The sequence below is a fragment of the Nicotiana tabacum genome, chromosome 19, assembly GCF_000715075.1.
Source record: "Nicotiana tabacum cultivar K326 chromosome 19, ASM71507v2, whole genome shotgun sequence".
Lineage (NCBI taxonomy): Eukaryota > Viridiplantae > Streptophyta > Magnoliopsida > Solanales > Solanaceae > Nicotiana > Nicotiana tabacum.
In genome coordinates, this window is record NC_134098.1 from 134,390,368 (window position 1) to 134,415,090 (window position 24,723).

At 35.2% G+C, this 24,723-nt stretch overlaps 2 protein-coding genes and 1 non-coding gene across 3 annotated transcripts; all 3 read right to left on the reverse strand.

Annotated features, from left to right (window-relative positions):
* Positions 1-7,919: 7,919 nt before the first annotated feature.
* Positions 7,920-13,684, reverse strand: LOC107763915 (magnesium transporter MRS2-4-like). The gene is made up of 4 exons (XM_075239745.1): positions 13,375-13,684; positions 12,668-13,110; positions 11,336-11,620; positions 7,920-8,198 (listed from the first exon to the last, which is right to left on the reverse strand). The coding sequence occupies exons 1-4, from the start codon at positions 13,667-13,669 to the stop codon at positions 7,920-7,922; spliced, it is 1,302 nt and encodes a 433-aa protein (XP_075095846.1). The 5' UTR covers positions 13,670-13,684.
* A 1,142-nt stretch (positions 13,685-14,826) lies between these two features.
* On the reverse strand, positions 14,827-14,900 carry TRNAR-UCG (transfer RNA arginine (anticodon UCG)). Its single transcript has one exon. It is a non-coding gene; the product is annotated as a tRNA-Arg (tRNA).
* Positions 14,901-15,259: 359 nt separating this feature from the next.
* Positions 15,260-21,851, reverse strand: LOC107763913 (phospholipase D gamma 1-like). The gene is made up of 11 exons (XM_016582418.2): positions 21,745-21,851; positions 19,523-20,504; positions 19,330-19,446; positions 18,924-19,118; positions 18,410-18,673; positions 18,253-18,321; positions 17,991-18,138; positions 17,394-17,542; positions 16,924-17,097; positions 16,002-16,199; positions 15,260-15,875 (listed from the first exon to the last, which is right to left on the reverse strand). The coding sequence occupies exons 2-11, from the start codon at positions 20,486-20,488 to the stop codon at positions 15,582-15,584; spliced, it is 2,574 nt and encodes an 857-aa protein (XP_016437904.1). The 5' UTR covers positions 20,489-20,504; positions 21,745-21,851; the 3' UTR covers positions 15,260-15,581.
* Positions 21,852-24,723: the final 2,872 nt, after the last annotated feature.

Sequence of the window (24,723 nt, forward strand, 5' to 3'; positions counted from 1 at the left end):
CTATAGGAGATGAAGCAACAATAAGCACTGCAAACATACTGTACCATTAACTATATGAAAAAATAGCAGTCTTGTCAATGGGATATAATCAAATTCAAAGAAACCATGTTCTTTCTGGAAAATCTAGCCTTCCTAAAACACCAGGTATTTTCCCTCTGAGAAAGAGAACATATATATATGAAAGTAGGATAAGTAAACCTTCAAAAGTTAACAGCTCTTGATAAAGGCAAATCCAGTAAAAATAAAAAATAACACTTTGTGAACAGCACGGGTCCCTGTAAAGGCAATCTCATTATTTAGGAAGCGAAGTATCACGACCAAATCCCGAATTTCTTTTCCAATAAATACGAGTCAGATTCCTAACCTAAAACTACAGGAGATGAGGCAACAGTAGGCACTGCAAACATTCTGCTCCAGTAACTATATGAACAAATAGCAGTCCCTAAAACTACAGGAGATGAGGCAACAGTAGGCACTGCAAACATTCTGCTCCAGTAACTATATGAACAAATAGCAGTCCCGTCAATGGAATATAATCATATTCTAAGAAACCATGATCTTTCTGGAAAATCTAGCCTTCCTAAAAACCAGGTATTTTCGGGTATTCAGGGAATTCCCAGTTATTCTAGCAGGTATCACCCCTGTTCACTCCAGATTGCATCAATATGGATGATCCATTGGGGATCTCAAATCATTCATTATGAGCTTTAAGCCTTGCAAGCATTCTGCTCCAGTAACTATATGAACAAATAACAGTCCCGTCAATGGGATATAATCAAATTCTAAGAAACCATGATCTTTCTGGAAAAGCTAGCCTTCCTAAAAACCAGGTATTTTCGGGTATTCAGGGAATTCCATGTTATTCTAGCAGGTATCTATCACCCCTGTTCACTCCAGATTGCATCAATATGGATGATCCATTGGGGATCTCAAATCATTCATTTATGAGCTTCAAGCCTTGCAAGCTTTTGAGATCTTGTATTGATTTCTGTTCATTTTCAAGGTAGAGTTTCTGGCCCTTATAGTATGGGAACCATGAAGCACAAATACCTTATTCTGAGCAACCAAGAAAGAATAAAAAGGGGAACAAGGAAGAAAAGGTGAAGAAGGAGCACATTTATCACCAAGAGTTGGGTGAGGAGGAAGAAATGCCTCCCATTTGGAACTGCAAAAGCATTCAAAAATATAGAGACAGGCTTCAGCCTCCGGGGAGGAGGCTCATTCTTGCATTTCCTCCTCCTTTTTCCTTTCTGTTTTTGATAAGGAACGAGGAGGTGATTTGTGGGACATGGATTGTGTCAGAATCCAGTAACTGTTCAAAACCATTATGTTTTCTACAGCTCTGTACTAAAAGTAATTTAATGGTTCCAAATTTAGACTATCCTATCTACAAAGTGATTTATGCTTGGAAATGAGACAAGACCTTGAACCGCCCCCACGGACAAGCCCAATACTACCACCACAAATGAATGGGCGAAAGCACCCACAGAAAAATTATTAAGGGAAAGAAGAATTAATCACAAGTTCATAGCCTTATTCAAAAGGAAAAGAATTTTTTCCTAATGGTGTAACATGCAGGTAGACTTTTCCTCAGTTGTACTGTTATGTGGAAGAAAGAAGCACTACTTTAGCTTATCTAGATCCTTCTACCAGCTGGTATCACTTGGGACATGAAAAGCAGAAGAAACTAAATACTGTAGCTTTTAATTGGACTTTATTTTCATCATATTAGTATTGGCAATGGTTAAAACATTCTCTTTGGACGTCACGACTCAAACATGAATTTTCACATGAACATTAGGTTAGATGTATGCTTCTCAGGCTGGAAGCAGTTAGTAAAGCAAATTTATCTCACAGTATCTAGGAAGGGAGCTAAGAAGGTTGGAAATTGCCATTATCTCTGTTGGAAGGAGAAAGACTGTAAATCACATATTTGGCTTGGAATTCTTGTGTATGTTCTGCTCCTTGTAAGATCACTGGATAATATACCAATCGGGTCAAGACTATGTAAGAGGTTGTTTGATTCTAAACTTGACAACAACAACAACAAACCCAGTGTGTTCCCATAAGTGAGGTCTTGTTTTGGGGGTAGTGTGTACGCAGACCTACCTTTAAAAAGGCAGAGAGGCTGTTTAACAAGTTGAAAGCACGAAATGGGAATTGATTCTAAACTTGAAATGTTACAAAAGTATCTGGAGAGCCGATGCTCACTATTCGAAATAGTCCATCAGGAAAGGAAGCAACAATCGATGCTACTCATGAAACGCCCTAGGTGGGGCACAAAGATAAGCTCATTTTCCCTGGAGAGCTACTATTTCAGCTGCTAGAAAGGACAACCAAGCAACAGAATATGTTACCGTCTTATAAACTCATGTCACTCATTTGTTTGATGACTAAGTAATCAATGGAAGCTTTGCGAGGAGACACACCTCCTTTGTACACTTCAATGAGAAGAATTCTTTCTGTGGCAATGAAGGTTCATTTAACACCCAATTTTGACCACAAAAAAAAAACTCCAAGCATCCAAGTTCAAGAAATTAATCAAAGCCTGCCGCACCTGAAGCGGTCTGCAAAGCATGATTGAAAACCATAGCACAGCAGCACAATGAATTGATTTTATCAACATTATCTATTTGCCATGGGAAATGGGAAAGAGCTCCATCTTTATGTAAATTTAAACAATCAAAAGGTCAAAGTGTAGCCACAATCTCTCTGCAGGCTCTTCAAGATAAATCTCTATCTACAAATAGACTATAACATGAGCACCCATCCTTTTATCCCTATACGGTCATCAACCTTCTACCAAATTAACAATCATAACTTGCTTCGATATATATGGTTGGGTACAATCTAACAATCATAGTTTTGTGTGAAATAATCTTCTTTTTTATGTATACTACTTGGACACGAAATTTTCCCCCCCATTTAGTTAAATATTACCATTTACAAAAACAGTTGAGCAATCAGAAAAATTGAAGAAAACAAACTGTTTCTCCCCCAAATCTCAAACTTCAAAGCTTAAACTTGCTAGGTTTATTCTAATTCTCCTCCCTTAAACAAAGAAGTGCCAATTAATCACACGAAAAAAGGAAGGCGAAAAAAAAAAGATCAACCTTTTCTCCAAAATTTCCTTCCTCTTCTTTTGCTCGAATTCTCATAGCAACCAAACAAACGACTTCAAATCGATCAAATAACAAAAAGAAAAGCAACTACTTAACGAAAATATGGACATATTTATATTTTTTCTACTGAAAAATGCTGACCTTTAATTGATAATCAAGATAGTTGCAATGTGATTTCAGGGAAAATGGAGAATTAATCAATTCAGAAGCTCAGATTTCTTCTCTCTTAAGGCTAAGGTATCTTCTCTTTATCGAATCTTTTTCTTCTTTCTTTCTTCTTCTTATTGACAATCTACTTCTTTCTCGTTGACGTATCTCGTTGAAAACGTACACTGCCCAAAATGACCTGTTTTTCTTTTTATTTCTACTGTCTCCGCCCCACAAGCTTTCGATATTCGTGAAACAGCCCCTAATCTATTTATCACCGTTCATTTATCATAGTACTAGATAGGCGTGCAACCAATTGAACTCGGATACGTACCTTTAATGTTTCTTTGAAAATATTTATTACAATTAAGTTTGAGTAAATTAACAATTTAGTATATTTATCTTTGTATATAATTACTTAGTCAATATAAAATTAAACTTTATTAAAATAAGGTGATTACAAGCCCCGATTCTCGAGGGGGCACAATATTGATGGTAATTACGTGATGACATTTTGAATTCATATTTTTTCTTTTTAAAATATATTAATAAATAAAATAAAAAACTCTTTTCCTTTTCGCATTTGACTTTAAAAATGTTCTTTCTTGCTCTTGAATTTTCAATTTTATTCCAAGTATGCATTTGTCTTCTTATTATTGCTCCTCGATATTTGTGTAAAGTGTCCGTGTTTAAAATTAATTTATATTCATCCTCAGTCAAATTTAGAGGTTTTAGTTCTTTTTTATAGCTGCATTAGCAATTTTTGTGCTCAATCTTAATTTAAAAAATGAATTGATTTTCTGTTTGCTTTAGAAATTAGTCAAATTGACCTTAAAATAAAATGTATAAATCAAATATATGAAATTAATAAATTAATAAGTTGATCCTTGTCAAATTTTTAGTCTCATTTTACGTCATTTTATGGAGTATAATACAATTTTCGTCATTATAGTTAAGTGTTGGATTTATTTGAAAAATTAATTAGTATGATTATATTTCCAAGTATTTTTAAGTTATTAAGTCTTTATTGAATCTAGGGTATTGTGCAACAATAAATTTTACCAGAAAGAGGTAATTTAATATTGCATAATGACATGATAAAATTAGAAGTAACTAAATGTTCTCTTATTATTTTTATCAGCAAGCAAGTTAATTATAAATTTAATATGATTAAGTAGAACACAAATTTCTTTTTCTATTGAAATATTTACGCCACTTGTGGTTATTTAACAAAAAAAACTTGATTATTTTTTTTTAAAATAATTTATAAACTTTTCCAAAAATTTAGTCACATAATTTACATATAGTGGTAATTCACTATATACTAATTACATAACCAGAAGCTAAAAGATTAATATAGGTGTATGCAATTAGTAAATAGTGACAATTGTAATAATATGAATGGTTGGAAAATGCAAAGTTGAGAGACGGTTTAGGTAGAGAGGGGACGTGGGGTCCACATGGGAGAGTACAAACTACAAAGTAAAGCTATGTGAGAAGTGTGTAGTGACAGACTATGACATAAGCAAAGGTCAATTTAGTAAAGATACTCAAAATTTTAAATAGCAGCTATAGTAATATTCCTCTGTAGCCTACCATAATGTTCCATTTTACCTGAAATGACCAAATTATCCTTAGCAAACTGTGTGCTTTAACTTCCTCTTATTAGATTGTAGAATATTTTAGTTTAATCTACTTTTGCAGCTACATTGAACATATTATTAGGATATTTATTAAATGAACTTTATATGTTCAAAAACTACATCAAAAGTGTTGCAAGTTGCAATCATGTAAAAAACAAAATGAATTTAGCGCCAAGAGTAAAGTGATTTATTTTTATTTTTATGCGGAAATTAAGTATTTCATTTTATTCATATTGACAAAAAGAAAATTACATTTACATATCTCTGTCAAAAATCACTTAAGTAATATTTTATTTTCTTTAACTTTCTACTTATGGCGTTAAAACTATATAAAAAATGTAGTAAGTTGCAATTATGTTAAAATAAAAATGTTTTAGCGTCAAGAGTAAAGTGATTTATTTTTTTTTCTATACGGAAATCAATATTTTGTTTTATTCATGTTGACAAAAAATTTACATTTACGTATCTCAATCAAAAATCACTTAAGTAGTTTTTTACTTTCTTTTTCTTTCTACTTATGGCGTTGATCATTGTTTAAGTTTAGTAATAGCAAACGCATTCATATATGGTAGGCTTTTTTCATTATTTATTTTTGGTGGATATTATCAGGAAGAGAAGATTATGCCACTGGTAGGGGTGTACAAAGAAAACCGATAAACCGCACTAAATCGATAATCCAAGTCAAACCGCAAAAAAAAAAAAAACGATTGTGGTTTGGTGTTGAAAAAAAAACCCGACCATAATTAGTTTGATTTAGTTTTAACTAAAAAAAATCAAACGAAACTAAACCAACCCGATATTATATTTATTCAATTTTTAAAAATATTTTATACATATAAATATTTATCGTAATACAATTGTTCACAGTTTTATCTTTAAACGTATTATTTAAAGTTTGGACTTAACATTTTGAATGGTCCAATAAATTTTATAGCTCGTAAAGGGAGTAAGTCAAATAAAGTTCAAAGCAATACTAATACTAATAAAGGAAATTCAATTTAACACTAAGAATGACAATATTGTTGGATATCTATTTTTTTGCATTGGTTTATAATGAAAATACATAACTTAGTTTATTTTTTTCTTTAGTGCTTAATTGTGTAATTAATAGTACTTATTAGCTGTACTTATTGTATCATGACCTATATAATATTTTTAGCTTATGTAAATTTTTATTATGGCGTATTAATTAGTAATATTTTTATGCGATTTTGTTATCTTTGTTATTGAATATTTTAATACATTGCTATGACTCATCTCATATTATTGTGTTATTTTCTTGAAAAATACATTATATAGTTGTATCCTACTAGGACTAAAGAAATATTTGGAGCGCAAGTTATATATTTTGTACTATGAAAACTTTACCAAGAAAAACCCCGAAAAAATCGAGAAAAATCGACATTGCAAAACCCGACTTTATTAGTTTGGTTTGGTTTATAGATTTAAAAACACGATACCATTAATTTGGTATGATAATTAAAAATTCCGAATCAACCCGACCTATTTACAACTCTAGTCACTGGTTTTCCAACTCAGGCTTTTCTAGCAATCTGCGGTACAGTATATTATTTGTATTAAGAATTGTCACAATTATTTGTTATGAGTATAGCTCATTATTTAGTATTCCACCAAACTAGTGGTGTGTGACAGAATTCAAACAGCTCATTGTGACAGTCCCAACTCCCACATAGTTTCCAATAACAAGCCTCTATTTAATATCTTACTGAGAAAGGTGTATATTTCATTTTCTGTTTTAATTGGGAAATGAATAACTACCCAAAATATGCATCGTGTGTATTTGTAAGATATAAATATAAAAACACAAAGTGCAATCTTTATAAAATACGTAGGTTGGAAAGAGTGTAACAGGGGTGAATGCTCGTATAGCTACATATACTCTGGTTTTGGCATCCTTGAGCGACTTTGGGTACAAACTTCATTTCAAATTAAGTTCCCACCGTGCTACAACAAACCAACAACAACAATAATATAACTTTACAAGTCGGATCTGGAAAGGATAGCGTGTATGCAAACCTTATCACTACCTTGTGCAGGTAAAGATGTTGTTTCCGATAGACCATACTCTAAGCTCAAGGAAAGCATAATTACAGTGATATAGCAAACCAGTAATTCAGAAAAGCACCTTAGTCAATATCAGCACTTGGTTCACTCATAATAATCACATACTAATTCTAGGCAGCAGTTAGGACTTAGGAAGCATCTGAAAGCTTTCTGCATATCTAGCCAATAGTAAAAATATTAACAATGTAGTAAAAATCACAAAGGACCACAACATCAGAATTGAGGCTTTATTTGAGTAACGGAAAGGATAAGGGTGTTGATCTAATTGGTGATGGAGAGAGAAAGCCCGTTTGGAAAAAAGGAAAAAAGTAAGATCTGATTCCATCATCAGTCAGTCAGATAGTTAGAGTTAGTAATTTCTTCAACATTTCTAAAAAGAGGAGTTGCTCTTAGAGTTAGGAAGCAAGTGGAATAAACAAGTTCAATATGCTGGATAAGAAGCATAGTATCATTGATCGCAAAAATTTCTACAATAAATTGGGTAATTCACTAGTATAGTTCCCTAGCCATGGTTATGCTATTTGTTGGAATAATCTAGGATGATCTCCCCAATGGTTACAAATAGAAAGAGTCATACAATCTATCCATCCCATAATCAATATGATCCTTGTTTTCTTCTGATTAAAATTGCTCACTGCACATCTGTGACACAGTGAACAGAAGATATCTGAAACCAATAAGAGATTTCTGATCGGGTAAATACAAGAAAAAAAAGGTTTTTTTTTTTTTTTTTTGGGGGGGGGGGGGGGGCGGCACAGCACTTCCTACTCTCGGTCAACGGTCCCCTGCCTACTACTCTATTTGCAAAGGGCAAGTATAATAACAACACTTTGAGTGAAGGTATTATGTATAGCTCACACAGAGCAAAATTAAGCTTTGGATTTGTATTAATACAACTTGTAAACCTTGACAATAGAGGAATTCAAGACCCGAGCAACTTCTTCCATCTAGCATATCCCAGGATAAGAAGGAAGAGTATTATACAACCTATTGTGATGCCTGTTACAAAAGGCCAAAATACCCCCTGAGTGTGGTATAAGGTACAAGGTATATTCATGCCAAACCACCCAGCTATCAGCGTCTCCATAGCTATAGCAAATGATGCAATGGTCAGTGTCAACTGCAGCTGAATAAGTTCATTACGCTGATTGTCGAGTTGGATATTGACGTAATCTTCTGTGTCATCAATGTACTCACGGACCTGCAAATTATACAATAACAGGGGATTGAAGGATGCAGAACAAAACAAGGAAGACCACAGACATGATTCAAATGCAGACCAAAATAACGGAAAGGTAAGAAGAGAGTTTACAAATTGTACTTATACTACTTAAGAAGAGAGAGTAAATAAATTGTGCATGAACTTATTCATCATTACTAATTGGTAGATGATATCAGTGTTATCAAAGGTGCACTTAAGCCTTTAAGCGAGGCTCAAAACATGTTGAGCGTTTTGCCTCGCTTAGCAGGCGCGTCAGTGTTGTCATCAAGGTTCTAAGGCATAATTTTTCTTGCTAATGAGCGTAATCCGGAAGAGGCAACACCAGTGTTATTAAAAAACGCACGCTTCTCGCTTAAAGCGCAAAAGCGAGGCGAGGCGAGGGGTTTGCGCTTTTCTGCCCTAAAGCGCGGCATTGGTAAATAAGCGCACGCTTCACCCTAAAAAGCGAGAAGCGAGGCGATGAAAAAACGCAGAAAAGCTCGCTTAAGCGAGGTCCAGCGGCTGCCTAGGGTTTTCTTAAAAAAAAATTGCAAATACACTTGCGCACACTTCTTCCAAACATCTGCTTCACTGCTGCAAGCGACGATTGCAACCTTCGACTTTTTCTCTTCTGCTCTTCTTCTCCTTCAGTTCTTTCTTCTCTTCTGCTGTTCACTGTTATGCCATGTTTTAACAATTCCTTTTGTGATTTGGTTTTACATTTGCTTAATATGTTATGACTTTTGAGGATTATTGACTATCTAGTTTTAGTATCTGTTATTTACTTCTTAATTTAAGAATTGAAACATTTGCTTAATATGTTATTTTTATTGAGTTCTTCGTCATTTATCTATGCCTATTTAATTTTTTTTATTTATGTGTTATATTGCGTTTCACATGAAAAAAGCTCGCGCTTCGCTTCACGCTTCGGTGAAGCGAGGCCTCCTCCCTTTTTTCCGCTTCTCGCTCTCCAAAACACTGGGCAACACTAAAGAATTGATATTTCATTTTATTGTAAATTTTCTTCAATTTCTTTGTCCATATATTCGTATTCATGCTTATAGATATCAGTCTTGGACTACACATACATATTTGTATTTTTTCTCCATTTGTGCCTTTCTTCATTAAAACCCACGCTTTATTTACGCTTAAAGTCTCAACAGACCTTAGAGCTTTTTTGCGCTTTTCGCCTTTGATAACATTGGATGATATAACAATGTCAAAGTAAGAAAGAGATACAGCTATTATTTCATTTCTTTTAATTCTTCAGTTTGACAAGAGTGGGTTGCTCTAATAGTAAACACCCTAGGGATTGAGCTTGAGAGAGACAGAGAACAGGACATTGCACATTATCTCATCTGACTATTATAGGGGCCCAAGAGGAAACCTAACAAAAGAAAAGGAGGGAAAAGCAGAGGTAGTAGATTAGACAGAGAGTTGTATATCTGCAGTTGGAATTAGCAAGGTATAACAATGTCAAAGTAAGAAAGAGATACAGCTATTATTTCATTTCTTTTAATTCTTCAGTTTGACAAGAGTGGGTTGCTCTAATAGTAAACACCCTAGGGATTGAGCTTGAGAGAGACAGAGAACAGGACATTGCACATTATCTCATCTGACTATTATAGGGGCCCAAGAGGAAACCTAACAAAAGAAAAGGAGGGAAAAGCAGAGGTAGTAGATTAGACAGAGAGTTGTATATCTGCAGTTGGAATTAGCAAGGTATAACAATGTCAAAGTAAGAAAGAGATACAGCTATTATTTCATTTCTTTTAATTCTTCAGTTTGACAAGAGTGGGTTGCTCTAGTAGTAAGCACCCTCCACTTCCAACCAAGAGGTTGTGAGTTCGAGTCACCCCAAGGGCAAGGTGGGGAGTTCTTGGAGGGAGGGAGCCGAGGGTCTATCGTAAACAGCCTCTCTACCCAGGATAGGGGTAAGGTCTGCGTATACACTACCCTCCCCAAACCCCACTAGTGGGATTATACTGGGTTGTTGTTCTTGTTTGTTGTTGTTTTAATTCTTCAGTTTCTTTCCCAAGTCTTGAAAGCTTTCTTTACCTTACTGCTTTACCGGAATATGCTGCAAAGATCGATTATTGAGGAAGAAATGGCTTACAGCCGAGAAGTAAGGAGATTACGAGCTTTATTATAGGGGCCCAAGAGGAAACCTAACAAAAGAAAAGGAGGGAAAAGCAGAGGCAGTAGATTAAACAGAGAGCTGTATATCTGCAGTTGGAATTAGCAAGGTATAGCAATGTCAAAGTAAGAAAGAGATACAGCTATTATTTCATTTCTTTTAATTCTTCAGTTTGACAAGAGTGGGTTGCTCTAGTGGTAAACACCCTCCACTTCCAACCAAGAAGTTGTGAGTTCGAGTCACCCCAAGAGCAAGGTGGGGAATTCTTGGAGGGAGGGAACCGAGGGTCTATCGGAAACAACCTCTCTACCCCAGGGTAGGGGTAATGTCTGCGTATACACTACCCTCCCCAGACGCCACTAGTGGGATTATACTGGGTTGTTGTTGTTTGTTGTTGCTTTAATTCTTCAGTTTCTTTCCCAAGTCTTGAAAGCTTTCTTTACCTTACTGCTTTACCGGAATATGCTGCGAAGATCGATTATTGAGGAAGAAATGGCTTACAACCGGAAGTAAGGAGATTGCGAGCTTTACTTTCCCTTTTCTTTATCAAGAGGAATTAAGGGTACACGGTCTCATTTTCAATACAAGGATTCTTAAATCAAGATTTATATGATAAAAAGATGTGGCAAACTTAGGTTCCTTAAAAGTATGAATGCCTTATTTAATTCTTCTCTTATATGTGTAACTTGTATTAAAAGTAGAATCATTTCATTACGCTATGACATCGTACTATCGTGCCTTTATCGTTCATTACCCAAAAAAGAAAATAAAAGGATGATAACTGTCAACAGGAAAGAGGAGCAACAAGTCTATGCCATTACCAACATAAAAAGACGCAAAAAAATGCAAGGGATGCGAGCATATTTTTTTGGGTTTTGGGGGGGGGTTTGGGGGGGGGGGGGGGCTCACAAATTAGAAGGCCTATCCTGAAAACATAAAACAAGAGACAATGACATAAGATAATCTGATTATTAGCACTTCTTAAGAACAATATACTTACGGATAATATCTTGTTACGAGTGCCTTCCAGCTGCATGAAGTAGGCATCGAGCAACATCTCCAGATCCTCCACATCATTGTCATTAAAATGGTTGCTCACCAAACTCCCACTTCTGCTTCTGGCAGAATTAAGCCTACGAAGATTCGGTGCAACAGGAACAAAGCTATTTGAAACGATAGTTCCTAAATGAGCCTCAGATTGCTGATTCTGAATCCATTTCCTAGTCAAGTACAACTGAGCCATGTCTTCATTGTCATCTAAAAGGTGTTCAATTTCATCTCTAACCTATCATCAAAAAATCTTTACCACTGTAAGCATAACACAGAATAATCAGAGCACAGACAAGTGTCATGGAAGAGAACACTACATTTGAGTTCCTCAATGTAGCCCATATGAATAATAACCCTCCAATTTACGAATCAAAAGCAAGAGAATTAAAGTAGCAAAGGCTCATTCAGTGGCGGACCCAAGTGGTGGCTAGCAGGTTGAACTGAACCCGCTTCACAAAAAAATAATACTGTGTATATGTATAAATTAGGATTAAAGCTGTTTAAATTTTGCATAAATATTTTATTGGAACCCACTTGGCAACTACTATTTTACGACTAAATTTATATACTTCTAAGGTTGAACCCGCTTGCACAAAATCCTGGGTCCGCCACTGGGCTCATTATATGTCTCCTCATATCTATACAAAACAGGAAGAAGAATGCAAAGATCATATGCCCGCCTAAGTGATCATGGGAAAAAAAAAATCCTCCACACACTGGCAAAGGGAAAGGGAAACCCACCCCCCCCCCCCCAAAAAAAAAAGAAGATTTGTTTTGTCAGGCTATCATACCATTTCAATAGCCAGCACATTCCCGAGTATACGTGCAAAATTTGGTCCAGCATAAGGCAGACAGAATGCACTATAAATGAACTCAAGCCTTACGAGGAGGCATCAGGAAGATTAACTTAAAGTGAGCAACAAGGGCTACTAAAACTGAATGTGGTTTGACATTGAAGTTTAAGGTATACAAATTGATACCAACAGTTGTTCACCCAATAAGTCATAATGCAATTAATATGAAGTGCTTTAGTAGTAAGTCTGCATTCGAGATGATGATAACATGCCCAGTAGTTAACAAGTTCTCTTCCTGGTCAAAAATATTTCCAGCAGCCAACCATGAACACCTCAGATTGAAATCTATTCATTAGCTGACTTGCGCAGAAAGATGTTACACAAAGTGGGAAACTATATCCATAATGCCAAGAAATGAACAGAAATTACTAGAAGATAAGACCTTTATCATGTTTCAATAGCAACAGGGAAAAAACAGATAAGAATACCTTCTGCACTCTGGCAAGTAAACGAGTAAGATTGCTTTTTAAACTTCTCACTTGCTCAAGATTCTTCGTGCTAACATTCATGGCCAGTTCATCCAAAACTGGGTAAGCATCTCTCTCCAGCTCTGCTACGCTAGAGTCTAGGAATGTACAAACAACCTCCAAGGCAATCTCCAGCACCTGAAACTCAAATGGTAGCTCAGCCTGCAGACCTTCGACAGCTTCTGGAACAGATAACCAGTTTCCAGCAGTTGGAAATTGTCCTTCATTATCTTGTTCAGCACTAGTACCATCAACCTTTGAAAGACTTTTATGAGGAAGTTGTTGCCTCAGTTGATCCACAAATGGGAGAACCTCTTGACGTAGAGGATCAAGCAACAACACCTCTTCAGCTGTAATTATGGCTCTTATAAACTCCAAATTGACAACCATGGCCTTCTCCCTTGCTGCAAGTTAAAAGAAAGGAGCTTTTCAATTCCTCGAACCCCAACATCACATTTCTTTTTTTTAAAGCATTCTACTAGGTACAAGCAAATGCTAGAAAAGATACACATGTATTATATCAAAAGCTTCCAACAGCTAAGCTAAACATAATGGTTAAGCTTCCTACAGTTAAGCTAAACATAAAGGTGCATATTTTATTTATTATTGTTGGAAACACACGGACAGATTTATAAGCAGTTAAAAGGGGTAAAACAAAGTAATAATACCAAGAATGCTGGAGGAGTGAGAGAAGATTGGGCCAAGAATCCTCAAGTCCCTAGCAGGAATACCAGCGCGTTTGATAATAGCGCTCTTATCCCACTCTATCAACTCCGATTGACCCCGCTTATCGAATCTCATCCACAGCCTCGCCCCACCCACCTTCTTCTTCACCACTTTACTAGTACCTGCCGCTGCCACGATTGAATTGCTAACAGCCGCCCCATTTACCACCGGCGGAGGCGGCAACGGCGGCGCCATCGCTTTCTTCCTCCGGCGAATCGAAAATTGGCCCTTCCCCATAAAGCTCTCTCTGTATCTCTCTCACTCACTCTCACCCCTTCCTCTTTAGAATCTTCTGAGGCTGCGTAAACAAAATATGTATGTAGAATAATAATGATGAACAATTATTGGGTCGGCAATTAGGGCATGTTCATTTGATTCTTTGTTCTTAACGAAGGAAGGGCAATGAATCTTCTTCTTCTGCTGTGTCTCTTTCTCCTTCTTCTTCTTCTTCTGCTTCAAGATCTTCCATATACTGCAAGCGTCTTTTAGGGAAAAAGGGGGAGAGTGAGAATTTCAGGCGTCGAGCTTTTGTTGATGGGGGTTACGGAATTGCTAAATTTCGTAATTTCCGTCAATTTTATTTATTCCTTCATGTTTAGATGGGCCCCACAAGTTTAGTTATTTTAAGATTTCCTCATTATTTTATTTACAGTTTGGCCCCACATTTTCGTAAAGGAGTTGACCTTTCTCTATTGTTTATTTATTTACGTTTCATACAAAAATTTCCTGTTTTGGTTTAAAACTTTTTGTGATTGGTGATGAAAAGATATTAGTAGTGTGTTGGAGCAATTGAGTAGGGAGTAATAATTTATTAAATTTCATGGTAGCCATTGAGATCATATGAATTATTGTGGATGCCAAAAATCTACCATGCATTAGCAACACTAATTGAATGCAACTTGAAAATAAGTAATAATAAAAGGATTAGAACAATAAAACTAATGCAAAAAAGTAAAGAACATAAAGTTTTTTCTTTAGATGCATCTTAATCTTCTTTCAATACAAAACCTCAAGTTTTGGATCAGAATATTAAGTGAAGTAAGCTAATCATAAATAAAACGGTTAAACTTTAGCATCAGATTATCCGATAAAAGTTTGATGGTCTACAAAACTCAAATCGCTTTTGTACAGGAATATATGTAGCAATGGCTAGAGTTAGGTTAAAAAATATTTATGAGTTGTTGTTAATATTTTTTGGAGAGTTATAGTATAGTTAGAATTCGTGTGCTAAGTGAGACTACATGTTGGGTCTAATGGTGCTTATGGTTCGATTTTTGTGAATAAAGAAGACAAACCAAGTATTTCGATATTTTCCCGACACAAAGTACAAATTCAGTAGCGGACAAGGAGAAAGGAAGAAAAAGCGATAGGGTAAAACAAACCAATATTTTGGACGACCACAGTGGGAGTCGAACCCACGACCTTCTGATCCGAAGTCAGACGCGCTAATCCACTGCGCTATGCGGTCCCTTTTGTCTATATTGATTTGACTTTTTATATGTTTCCTTTTATCCAGAAAAGGATTTTTTCCCCCTCCCCGAATGCTTTTATATATCCACATATATATAGTACAACTTTTGTTTCTACTTTAATGTTTTTTCTGGGAAAAGGTTCTTTAACTCCCCTGATAGTTGAATATGAAGGCAGCAATTCAAGAACTTTGATGATCATGTTGCCCTTGTCATATGTTATCGGTTATAGGTTTAGTATCGATAATCGAACCTATAAGATATCACGGATAGAGTTTGTGTTATTTTAGGTCAATTATATTATTCTATTTATCATCAAAGAAAACCAAATAATGCACACTAATACTGTACAAAAGACTTTAAAAAATATTACTACAGTACTATATTCAGCTGATAATTGATATTTTTGAGTGTTCAAAGAATGTCAAAATTGTAAAACAGAAGAATATCATTCACGGAGTATATCCTATGTAAAATGGAATTTTCCATCTCAAACAACTTTTTCCATCTTATAGGAGATTGAGCCTTTTTAATCCCTAATCATCAGACTGACAGATGAAGCACAATGGACCGTTGAGTGAGCTTCAAAGGACACAAGTTCCAGTTTTCGATCCTTGGCTTTACTTCAATATTTGGTACTTCAGATGTACAATGCATTTCCAGTTGTGCCTATATGATTATTACGTGGTAAGAGCGTCGGGAAGATTGGTTGGTGCCCCAAGAATCTTACCTCCAACATCAGGGAAAGACTCAAATCCAGGCAGTGCTGTGACTTGTCCATTTTTACTTACATGAACTGGATATTGCATTAAATGCCCTTTCATCGGCCGATATTCATCTGCTACAAATGCTTGCCAGTTGCGTCTAGCTATCTCGTTCACACGTCTAACACATTCGATAGTCTGTGGATCCTTGAACACATCTTCAACTGCACCAAGATGTTCAGCCCATAGAGACATCCGATAACCATAAACCTGAATGCAAGAAAAAAGAAAAAGAAGAAACTCATTTCAATGGATTATAAGGTTATACAACCGCGAGCTCCTATATTTGCTCCTGCTGAACTCAAATAAAGGTAAGAAATAAATCAAACTCCAAACCTGGCCATGTGGATGAGACTCCTTTTTGGCCCATGTGTAATGTGGTTGATAAGCTCCCATAGCTATTTCTGTATCCCTTGAACCACTCAAAGATCTTTGGTTGATATTTGCAGAACCCATCAACACATATTCATCATCTGCTATCATTCCTTTTGAATGCACATATATCATAAATCTGCGGAACTTTTGAGCCAATTCCTGCAGAGGTTTGAGAGAAGAAAAGACAAGGATTTCAGTGTATAGTCAGGATTTTATTGTTGACAATAGAAATGGAAATGGATGAGAAAAGCTTTACAAAAACTTGAAGAGTTATCAGTTGACATAAATTATTGTTCTACAAGCATCATACTGCTGACCCTAAAAATAGCAGTATGATTTCCACCAAATTCGATGATTTTGGTCGTCAGGGGCAGAGCTATCGTATAAGTTACGGGTTCGGATGAACCAATAGCTTTTGTTTAGACCTTGTATTTGTATTAAAAATCTATTAAATATGTATAACTATATAATTGTGAGCTATGGATCCAATGGCTAGTTCAGAACCCATAAACTTTATATCCTGGCACCACCTCTCTTGGTCGTGATGAAACTAGCATTATCCAAAATTAGCACAACAAGTTCTCCAGTACTTCCTCCGATGACTCCCATTCATTCTTCTTCATTTCATCGTCCTATTGTTGCTTTTTCTTAAATGAGAATATAAAGAGAACTAGCAATTTATAGATGTTGCTGTTTGAGCATCACCACCATCACCAGTTCTGAAGTCTTAATTGGTGCCAACATGTATAAAATCCAGTTACTTCAATGACATTAAAACCTAATTTAGGATGTAGCTAACCAACAAATAACACTTTAGGTAAACTACTACATTATCGGGCCATTAGTGAAAGTCCCAGTCCCAGAAAATTAACATGCAACTTACATGTGAATACTCCTGGGGAGGTGGATTATCTTCGTCACATCCTCCACGCTTCTTTGCTTCTCTGTTACCAAGGCAATAGAAGTTCAAGTAATCCTGAGGATGGAAAAATTGAGATATGCCTGCATTTTCAAGAGCCTGTGCAACAATTTTGTACATCATAGCCATTGTTTGACCCTGCGATTATCCCAATCCATATCCAAGAATTAGATGTTTATAAAAGCTAGTCTGAAACAACAAATTCAAGATAAGACTAGTTGGAGTTAACCAGGAGTAAAAGTGAAAATCATGGTTCTCTTAGCTGACTACGTAAGTTTAACCGCATTTGGGTACTTGAGTTTACCTTCATCACTGGAGTTGAGCTCAAACTTCTCGTGCGATATGTTACTTTGTACTTACTTCCGTAGGAAACAACATCTACAACTAAAAAATAAAGACCTCTACTATAAATACGTACAGTACTAAATCCAAACCTGCCAAAAGAGAATTTCCTGCACTGCATTACTGGTCGGGATTCCTTCAGGCCACATTGGAACCACAATGTATGCAGCAAAAGGTTCATTTGCTGCTATTTTGCTGGCAATTTTCAAAGCAATTTCCATAGGGACAAGGTTATTCGCACCTGTTAATTATATATAATACTCACATGTTATGCATTAGTGAGCATTAAAATCGCATTTTCTTGTCAAATGCTCATTCATTTGCATCCTTTTTTTTAGATGAAGTGATAAATTTCAATAAAAGAAGGGAAAAACACCCCCATATACAAGAAGTTTACCAAAAAAGTAGAAAAACCTACAAGGCAGTACGATAAAATAATCTGGAACCAATGCCATCCTACACCAAAATAATGCCATGCATCGCCCACGGAAACATCATGAAGCATTGGAGAGAATATATGAATTAAAGGTTGCATCAGATATTACACCTATATCCCAACCAGAAATCCAATCCTCTATATCACAGTCAAGCTTTCTGTTTATAACAGTATTCTTTTGCTAGGCAAAACTTAGACTATCGCTAGAATACTCGAGGACGACTTTTGAATCTAGATAAGAACAGTTGTATACCTGCATTTCGGTAGGACGGCCAACAATATGAAGAACCAAGAAAATACTGATTCTCTATGTAAATGAAGTGTTGAGCAGATCGAATTGCTTTCACGTAAGCCAGGTGTATGCTTCTGTCTATCCTCAAATTCTTTCCACTGACAAGATTCTGTAATTGAACAGTCAAAATTAGGTATACATCTTCACATGCTGACTTGATTTCAGACACAACATTGAAACTATTTACAGATAGAACACTGTTTTTTTTACAACTTAGTGCTACCTGAGCCCCTGCTTCCTTAACGTCCTTTGGGAACCCTTTCACAGATCCTGAATCTATTGATCGGAAAACCTGGAAAAAGTAATTATACTGAAAATTTTAACATTTTAAGAAAACAGAAGACCACAACATATACAGGAGAAACATGCATGTATAGTACCTGAACATGCCAATTTTCTGGATCTTCTTCTCTTGTGACACGAACTACATGGTCACCATCAAGTCCAGCAGCAGGTATGTGGATTGATGGAATCCGGTCTAACTTAAGTAATGAATCTAACCCCGGTTTGCATTTTTTTATTCTGATCCATTTTATGGCCTTTCTATATCTCTGCTCGAAGTTTGTTAAAACATCGTAAGCAGCAGGACCCTCAATCTTGCAGTGTAAATCATGCCATGGTTCTCTTGGCCCACCTGAGCAACTCTGTACATATTATGTAAGCCTTTGAGACATTACTAATAATACCTCATATATTAATGAAAAAATTGTAACCTATTTTAACATATTTCCAGTATAATTAACATGAAAAAATTGTAGTCTCAGCTGTTAAGTTGTTTAGATAATCCATAAACTCACTATATGTCATATATACTTTAAATCTTTTAGAGACCTTGAAAAATCAAGCAAAAACCTTAGTTGAAAAGCTTCAATGAGATGCAAGACAACAGCTTACTGTGAATGTGGGATTGTGCACATCATTTTCAAAGACAGTATCAAGATCATTAAACAGCCTGTGTTCTGGAGTATCATATCGGCCGTCACATAAATCTAGGCCTCCAATAAAAGCAGTAATTTTTCGGTCATTGTCAGCTGCCTGTGTGTCAACAATCACACATTTCTGATGATGTGTGAAAATGTTTCCAACAACCTGCAGTTAAAGGTTTTCATTTGATCAAGAAGAGAATTATTACGGCAGTGATTTACAAGCAGTTGCATATAAACAAAAAACACCAGTATAGCAATAACTAAAAAGCTTAAATTATATCTTTGTTACACATACAAGAATTTTTTTTCTTACAGAAATCGTAGACATAAGTATTCATCTTGCCATCTATTCAAGCAGAAATAAAAAAAGGTACCTGTTGCTTGAAAATGCTAAGCTTACTGCTAGCGGAACGAGGACAAAGAACACAATGGACACTCGAGTGTTTAAAGTACTTTCTGGTCTCTTCGTCATGAGTCTGCATTACACCTTCCTGCAATCAAATTCATAACAACTATATCATCAAATCATTAACTGACTACTCATAGCAATTATAGCAGTAATATTACCGTCTTGAGGAATAAATCATCATTTGAAGTCTTGTCATCCCAGATGAGCAAAATGACACGAACTCCTTCTTGCGACTTGTACTTTAGCAGTTCCCCCAGCTCTAGCCAGCCAGCAGAAGGCACTGGTCTTGTAGGTTCTCTTATGAGTCGAACCGGATGATAGACAGACCAACCGACAATATATATTAAATGTTGCGCCTCCAATATGGCATGACATATGTCTTCCCAACATTTATTACGGTTAAATACCTTCTCATTATCTAGCAAAATGTTAGGGAATGTTTCATCAGGCACATGAGCATCTTGATAAAGCGTAACACTTCCTCCTTGTCGTAGAGGAAAATAAGTATGCGGGACTCCCTTTTGATCAGCCTCATTACCAACACCATTTTTATACATAGGGTTCTCTGCTGTCGGCCTATATTGGATCGACAGATGCAGTTGAGCACCCGTGTCCAAGGGATCCCCAGAAGATCCTCGAATAGGGAACCAACCATTTATTTCATCGCCTTCAACAATTTTATTAGCAGATATCTCCACTATTCCTATCAATTCAGCACCTACTCTATCATTATCCTTGACTATAAACTCTACTTTGTCTACCGCGTGAGCAACTGGTACGCATAGACGCTCATTCCATGTCGGATTTTCATCATTTGGAATTACCGCAGTTCGAGCTATACTTGCTCCAGCTAGACACATGGATACATACGGGTCACTAGTATCTATCAATCCTGACGCGTTGTTGCTGTCCTTGCTTTTCCAAGAGAACATAGGAAGACATTTAGCATCTAAGTTTGGAAGTGACTTTGCTTCTATAATCCACAAGTCTAACTCTCCGTGTAGAAGTACTGTACTTCCAGATATGTCTTGAATGTTCTCAGTAGCTTTTAAGGGCATACCAGGTACTCCTGCCACAGGGGCACTTGTCTGCCTTTCCAGCCAATTGCCAACTGAATGTATCATTTTCCTTCCTTTGTAACTGTACAAATATTAAAGAACAATGAGAAAGCACAACAACTATGTAAGTGAGGTCTAACATTAACCTCTATTATACATTGAATTGCCAAAATGACAACTTGTAAGGAATCAATAATTCAGTTTCTAGAACCAGAAATTTATATTTGTGAAAAAAAAAAAAAGAACTCTGGTTCTTGTAGTGGACCAATGAACATGCTACTCTAACATTGAGGAAGACTTATTACCTTCTACAAAAGCATTTCATATAGGTCAACTGATCTAGCAATTGAATTGTTGAGGACCATATTTGATGATATGGAGATTAGCTTTAATTTTTTGGCATCTTCAAAATTCAAGAAGGATATGCACTTAGAAACCTATGACTGAAGCTGATGCTAATTGCTAACTACAACTATCCATGTAATAAAATGAGTTATTACAAACCAAATATGATATTCCAGATTATATGACATTATGTCTTCACCGATATGCATTCTTTGCATTTCTAATACAAATTGACGTGTAATTTTTTTTCAATGTTATATCTTGTGGTTTTGTGCTAATTCCTTCTTTACTAGTCTGCTAACAAAAACCTGTGCAAAATTCAGACCCTCACTAAATAGTAGTTTATTCTGATGTTAGTTGGCTAAATAGAACAAGAAGTTCATTTATATACATGAAATAGAGAAATCAAATTTCATCTTTTCCTGATTTAGAATATCTTAAGGACATCAATTTCCTATACGCAATAGCACTAGCTCCAGCTCAAACCTTTCATAACCTCAGGTGACATATGATATCTTATTATTGGTCCTCCAGTCTACTGGAGCTCGAAATTCAGCCAAATACCAGATATTACTAAAAACATTTTACAGAATTACCAATTAATAGTAAAGATTAAGATTAAGATTAAGATCAGCTCCAAAATGAAGCAATCTTGATCAGATTAGAAGGTGTTGGCACTTATATGATCATAATAAATAGAAAGTCTGTTGATCAGTTTCCATGTTGAAACTTAAAATGATGCAACAAGCCAACAAATAACTGCGAAAACTATCAAATTAAACACAAAAAATGTCGCTAATAAGAAAATAATGAAAAGAAATCCTATGAAACAGTAGGTGCATGTGTGTATATATATATAGTCGAATCAAGGATTTAATTTAGAATGAGTGTGATCTTCTTATACGTATGATTTTTTATGTGTTCTTTTTGCATGAGTACTAGTTCGAATAGAAAATAATGGGTTTAGTTGAACTTACTAATCAGCCTAGATCCGCCTCTGCATATATAAAAAGATCATAATGAAGATTCACATTTTACATCAGGGGTTCTGTTTTCATGCATTATTTTACCTGGAGATAGAATGGAGTGAGCAGAGAAAAAATAATGGCCAATAACTGAATTGAATGTTGGTAGTTTGTCATAGTGCTTTCGAAAGGAAAAGTTTAACTGTCTGACACCGGAATTGGCGGGTAATTTGCCACGAATTGTTTACCAGCAGATCTATCTAAAGTATTTTCGTAGTTTTTTTCTTTCGGTGAAAAAAGAAAATAATTAGGCATGTTCTAAAAGGATGTAAGTAATTTTTATATCATTAGGTCACTTGCTTAAAATGTGGGATCTGTAAAATAAAAAATAAAAATATTACGGAGAAACTTTTAAAGAAAAATACATGTGATACTGTAAATTCAATTTCTGCCCCTTTTAAGAAATTCGAAACACATGAAAAAATATTTTTCTTTAAAATACGGATATGCTCTGCGTGATACTACCTCACACATTTTGTTGGTAGATCTTCGATTTAGAGTATAACTGGTGAATATCGTTTTATGTAATTCTCAAAATGAGTTACAACGCAGCAATATATTGGTTAACATTAACTGATGATACTTTTGTATCCCTTCAGGGATAGTATTGTATATATAATGATTTAGCTATTTTGGTACTTTTATGATTTGTATGGATTACATGTTCCAATATGCAATATGTTATATAACTTATCCCCTATATGCCACAAAAAAACAGATGATCGTTTAAGAGTCCACGGTTATTTCGTGTAGATGAATGTATGAGATCTTGCATAAATTCATCCTTGTTAAAAAGTCTTTTCAACCATCTTACCCAGAACAAAGAATTACCACTGTCGATGTAAATTAGTCAAACTAGAGAGAGCTCCGCATTTCAGAGAAACATTTTACCAAGCGAATCAAGTTGCTCTGGAAATCAATTTAACAGCAGAACATCCTTGAAATTTTGAGCATTGACAGGATCTGATTAGATACGAGGGTGAATGAAATACTAGTCTCTGCTTGCATCTCCAACCTTTACCCCCGTTTTCCTCCTCAAATCGGAGATTTTCCGGACAACCTACTCCAACCATTTCCAAATTTTTTTCCCCCCCTCAAAAGCGAATATTCTTTTTTATATTCTTCTCTCTTTTATATTATATTATTATCTTTCATTTTAATTTTTATTTTTTAAATTTCATTAAACAAATTCCATCTTTTATAATGATTTTGATGTATCCGAAAACGACATACCTCCCTACTAAGTTATTATGCTACTTACCGTAGTTTCAATTTTTATGTATTTTAATTTAATGTATTTTCAATTTTCATGTATTTCCAATTTTAATGTATTTTCAATTTTAGCAACATCTAATATTTTATATTCGCACCATTCATTTTTTGAGATGATTATATATTTTTTGTACAACTATAACTTATAATAAAATTAACTTATAATTTTACATAAAAATAATAAATGCACAAAAATTAATTTATCAAAATTATACGCCAAAGTTTGTAAAATTAATATTATAAAGATATTACATAAACATAATTAGGTATATATAAAGAGATAAATTAAAAGAGTTAAATAATAAAATATGCATGAATAGTAATGGGGAGATGAATACTGTACCCCATATTTGGAGGACACTATTCATCCCCCATTTTGGGGGCAAAAATGAGGGAGGGTTGGAGCTTCATTATAGCAAAAATTGCCCCCATTATGGAAAAATGGGGGAGGGTTGGAGATGGCCTTATGTAAGCATGTAATTTTTACCCTACCAAAATATTCCTACAAAATTAATAAATAAATTATTCATATTTATTTTTTTTAGATTTGTTTTTAGGATTTTTGTTAATTATTTGAAATTATTTGCATTTAGTTGCATTTGTTTTTCATTTTTGAAGTCATGAAAAATAACAAAAAATGTTTAAACCTTCATCATCTTGCATTATTAGATTTTTAATTTAATTTAACACCTAATTGCGTAATTTAATCATATTATTAAAAGAAAATCACAAAAATTATTTATTTTTGACATTGTTAGTTTTAATGTTAAAATTAGTAGTTTTACTTGTTATAACTTATGATTGATTAATTAGTTAAATAATAAAGATAAATAGTTAATTAATTTTATAAATTAAGATATCCTAGTACTTAATTAGGATTTTTAGTTAAGTTAATTAGATTTTTTAGAATTAATTAAATTAATTAGGGGACTAATTAAATTAATCGGGCTGGGCCAGTGTAAAAACCAGCTCAATCCCCAAAATCTAGCCCAAAATTACCTAGCCCAATCCCCTAACCCGTCTGAAATCCCGCCTAAACCTAAACGGTATCGTTTCAAGCACCAATTGATCCTGACTGTTGATCTTCAATAGATCCAACGGCTCGTAATTCCTTTCCCCCTAAGTATATATATGTCCAAACCATCTCCTACCCCCCTCATTCCCGTCTCACACCTCTCTCTCTGAACCACCCCCAAACCCTAGAAACTACCCCCATAACCTATCTCTCTAACCACCGCCCTAAGCCGTCGTCGAAAATCGCCTACGGCGGCGGCGACACCCCAAAGACACCCAAACTTACCCCATACACTCTCCTCACCTCCCTGAACCTCACCCTACCAACCAAATCCTCAAAAACCTCACCAATAATCATAGATCTTAGATCTAGGATCTCTGAAACCCTAGATTTGTTTTTCAAAATCCTAAATCCAACCTAGTCCGTTTATTAATCCTCCTGCCAAGATCTCCCATCAAGGATCTCAGATCCCAGATGGGAGTCTTGGCATGAGGGTTTTTAGCAGCTAGATCTATTTTTTTGGGTATATTTTATGTTATTTCCTGTTTTTCATCTTTATATTTTGTGTTTATTGTCAATTATTATTCTTTATTTATTTATTTATTACTATATGATATTCTGTTTAAATCGATTAATTAAACAAA

Bases quoted from the DNA above. Each gene is read 5' to 3' on its own strand.
- LOC107763915 (XM_075239745.1), bottom strand. From the start codon at position 13,669: ATGGGGAAGGGCCAATTTTCGATTCGCCGGAGGAAGAAAGCGATGGCG. The intron at 13,111-13,374 runs GTATTATTACTT...TTTAACTTGCAG, and splicing joins TCACTCCTCCAGCATTCTTG to CAAGGGAGAAGGCCATGGTT. The intron at 11,621-12,667 runs GTATTCTTATCT...TTTTGATGATAG, and splicing joins TACTTGCCAGAGTGCAGAAG to GTTAGAGATGAAATTGAACA.
- LOC107763913 (XM_016582418.2), bottom strand. From the start codon at position 20,488: ATGATACATTCAGTTGGCAATTGGCTGGAAAGGCAGACAAGTGCCCCT. The intron at 19,447-19,522 runs GTAATATTACTG...ATTTGATTGCAG, and splicing joins ATGATTTATTCCTCAAGACG to GAAGGTGTAATGCAGACTCA. The intron at 18,322-18,409 runs GTACTATACATG...TACTTTTTCCAG, and splicing joins CAGAAAATTGGCATGTTCAG to GTTTTCCGATCAATAGATTC.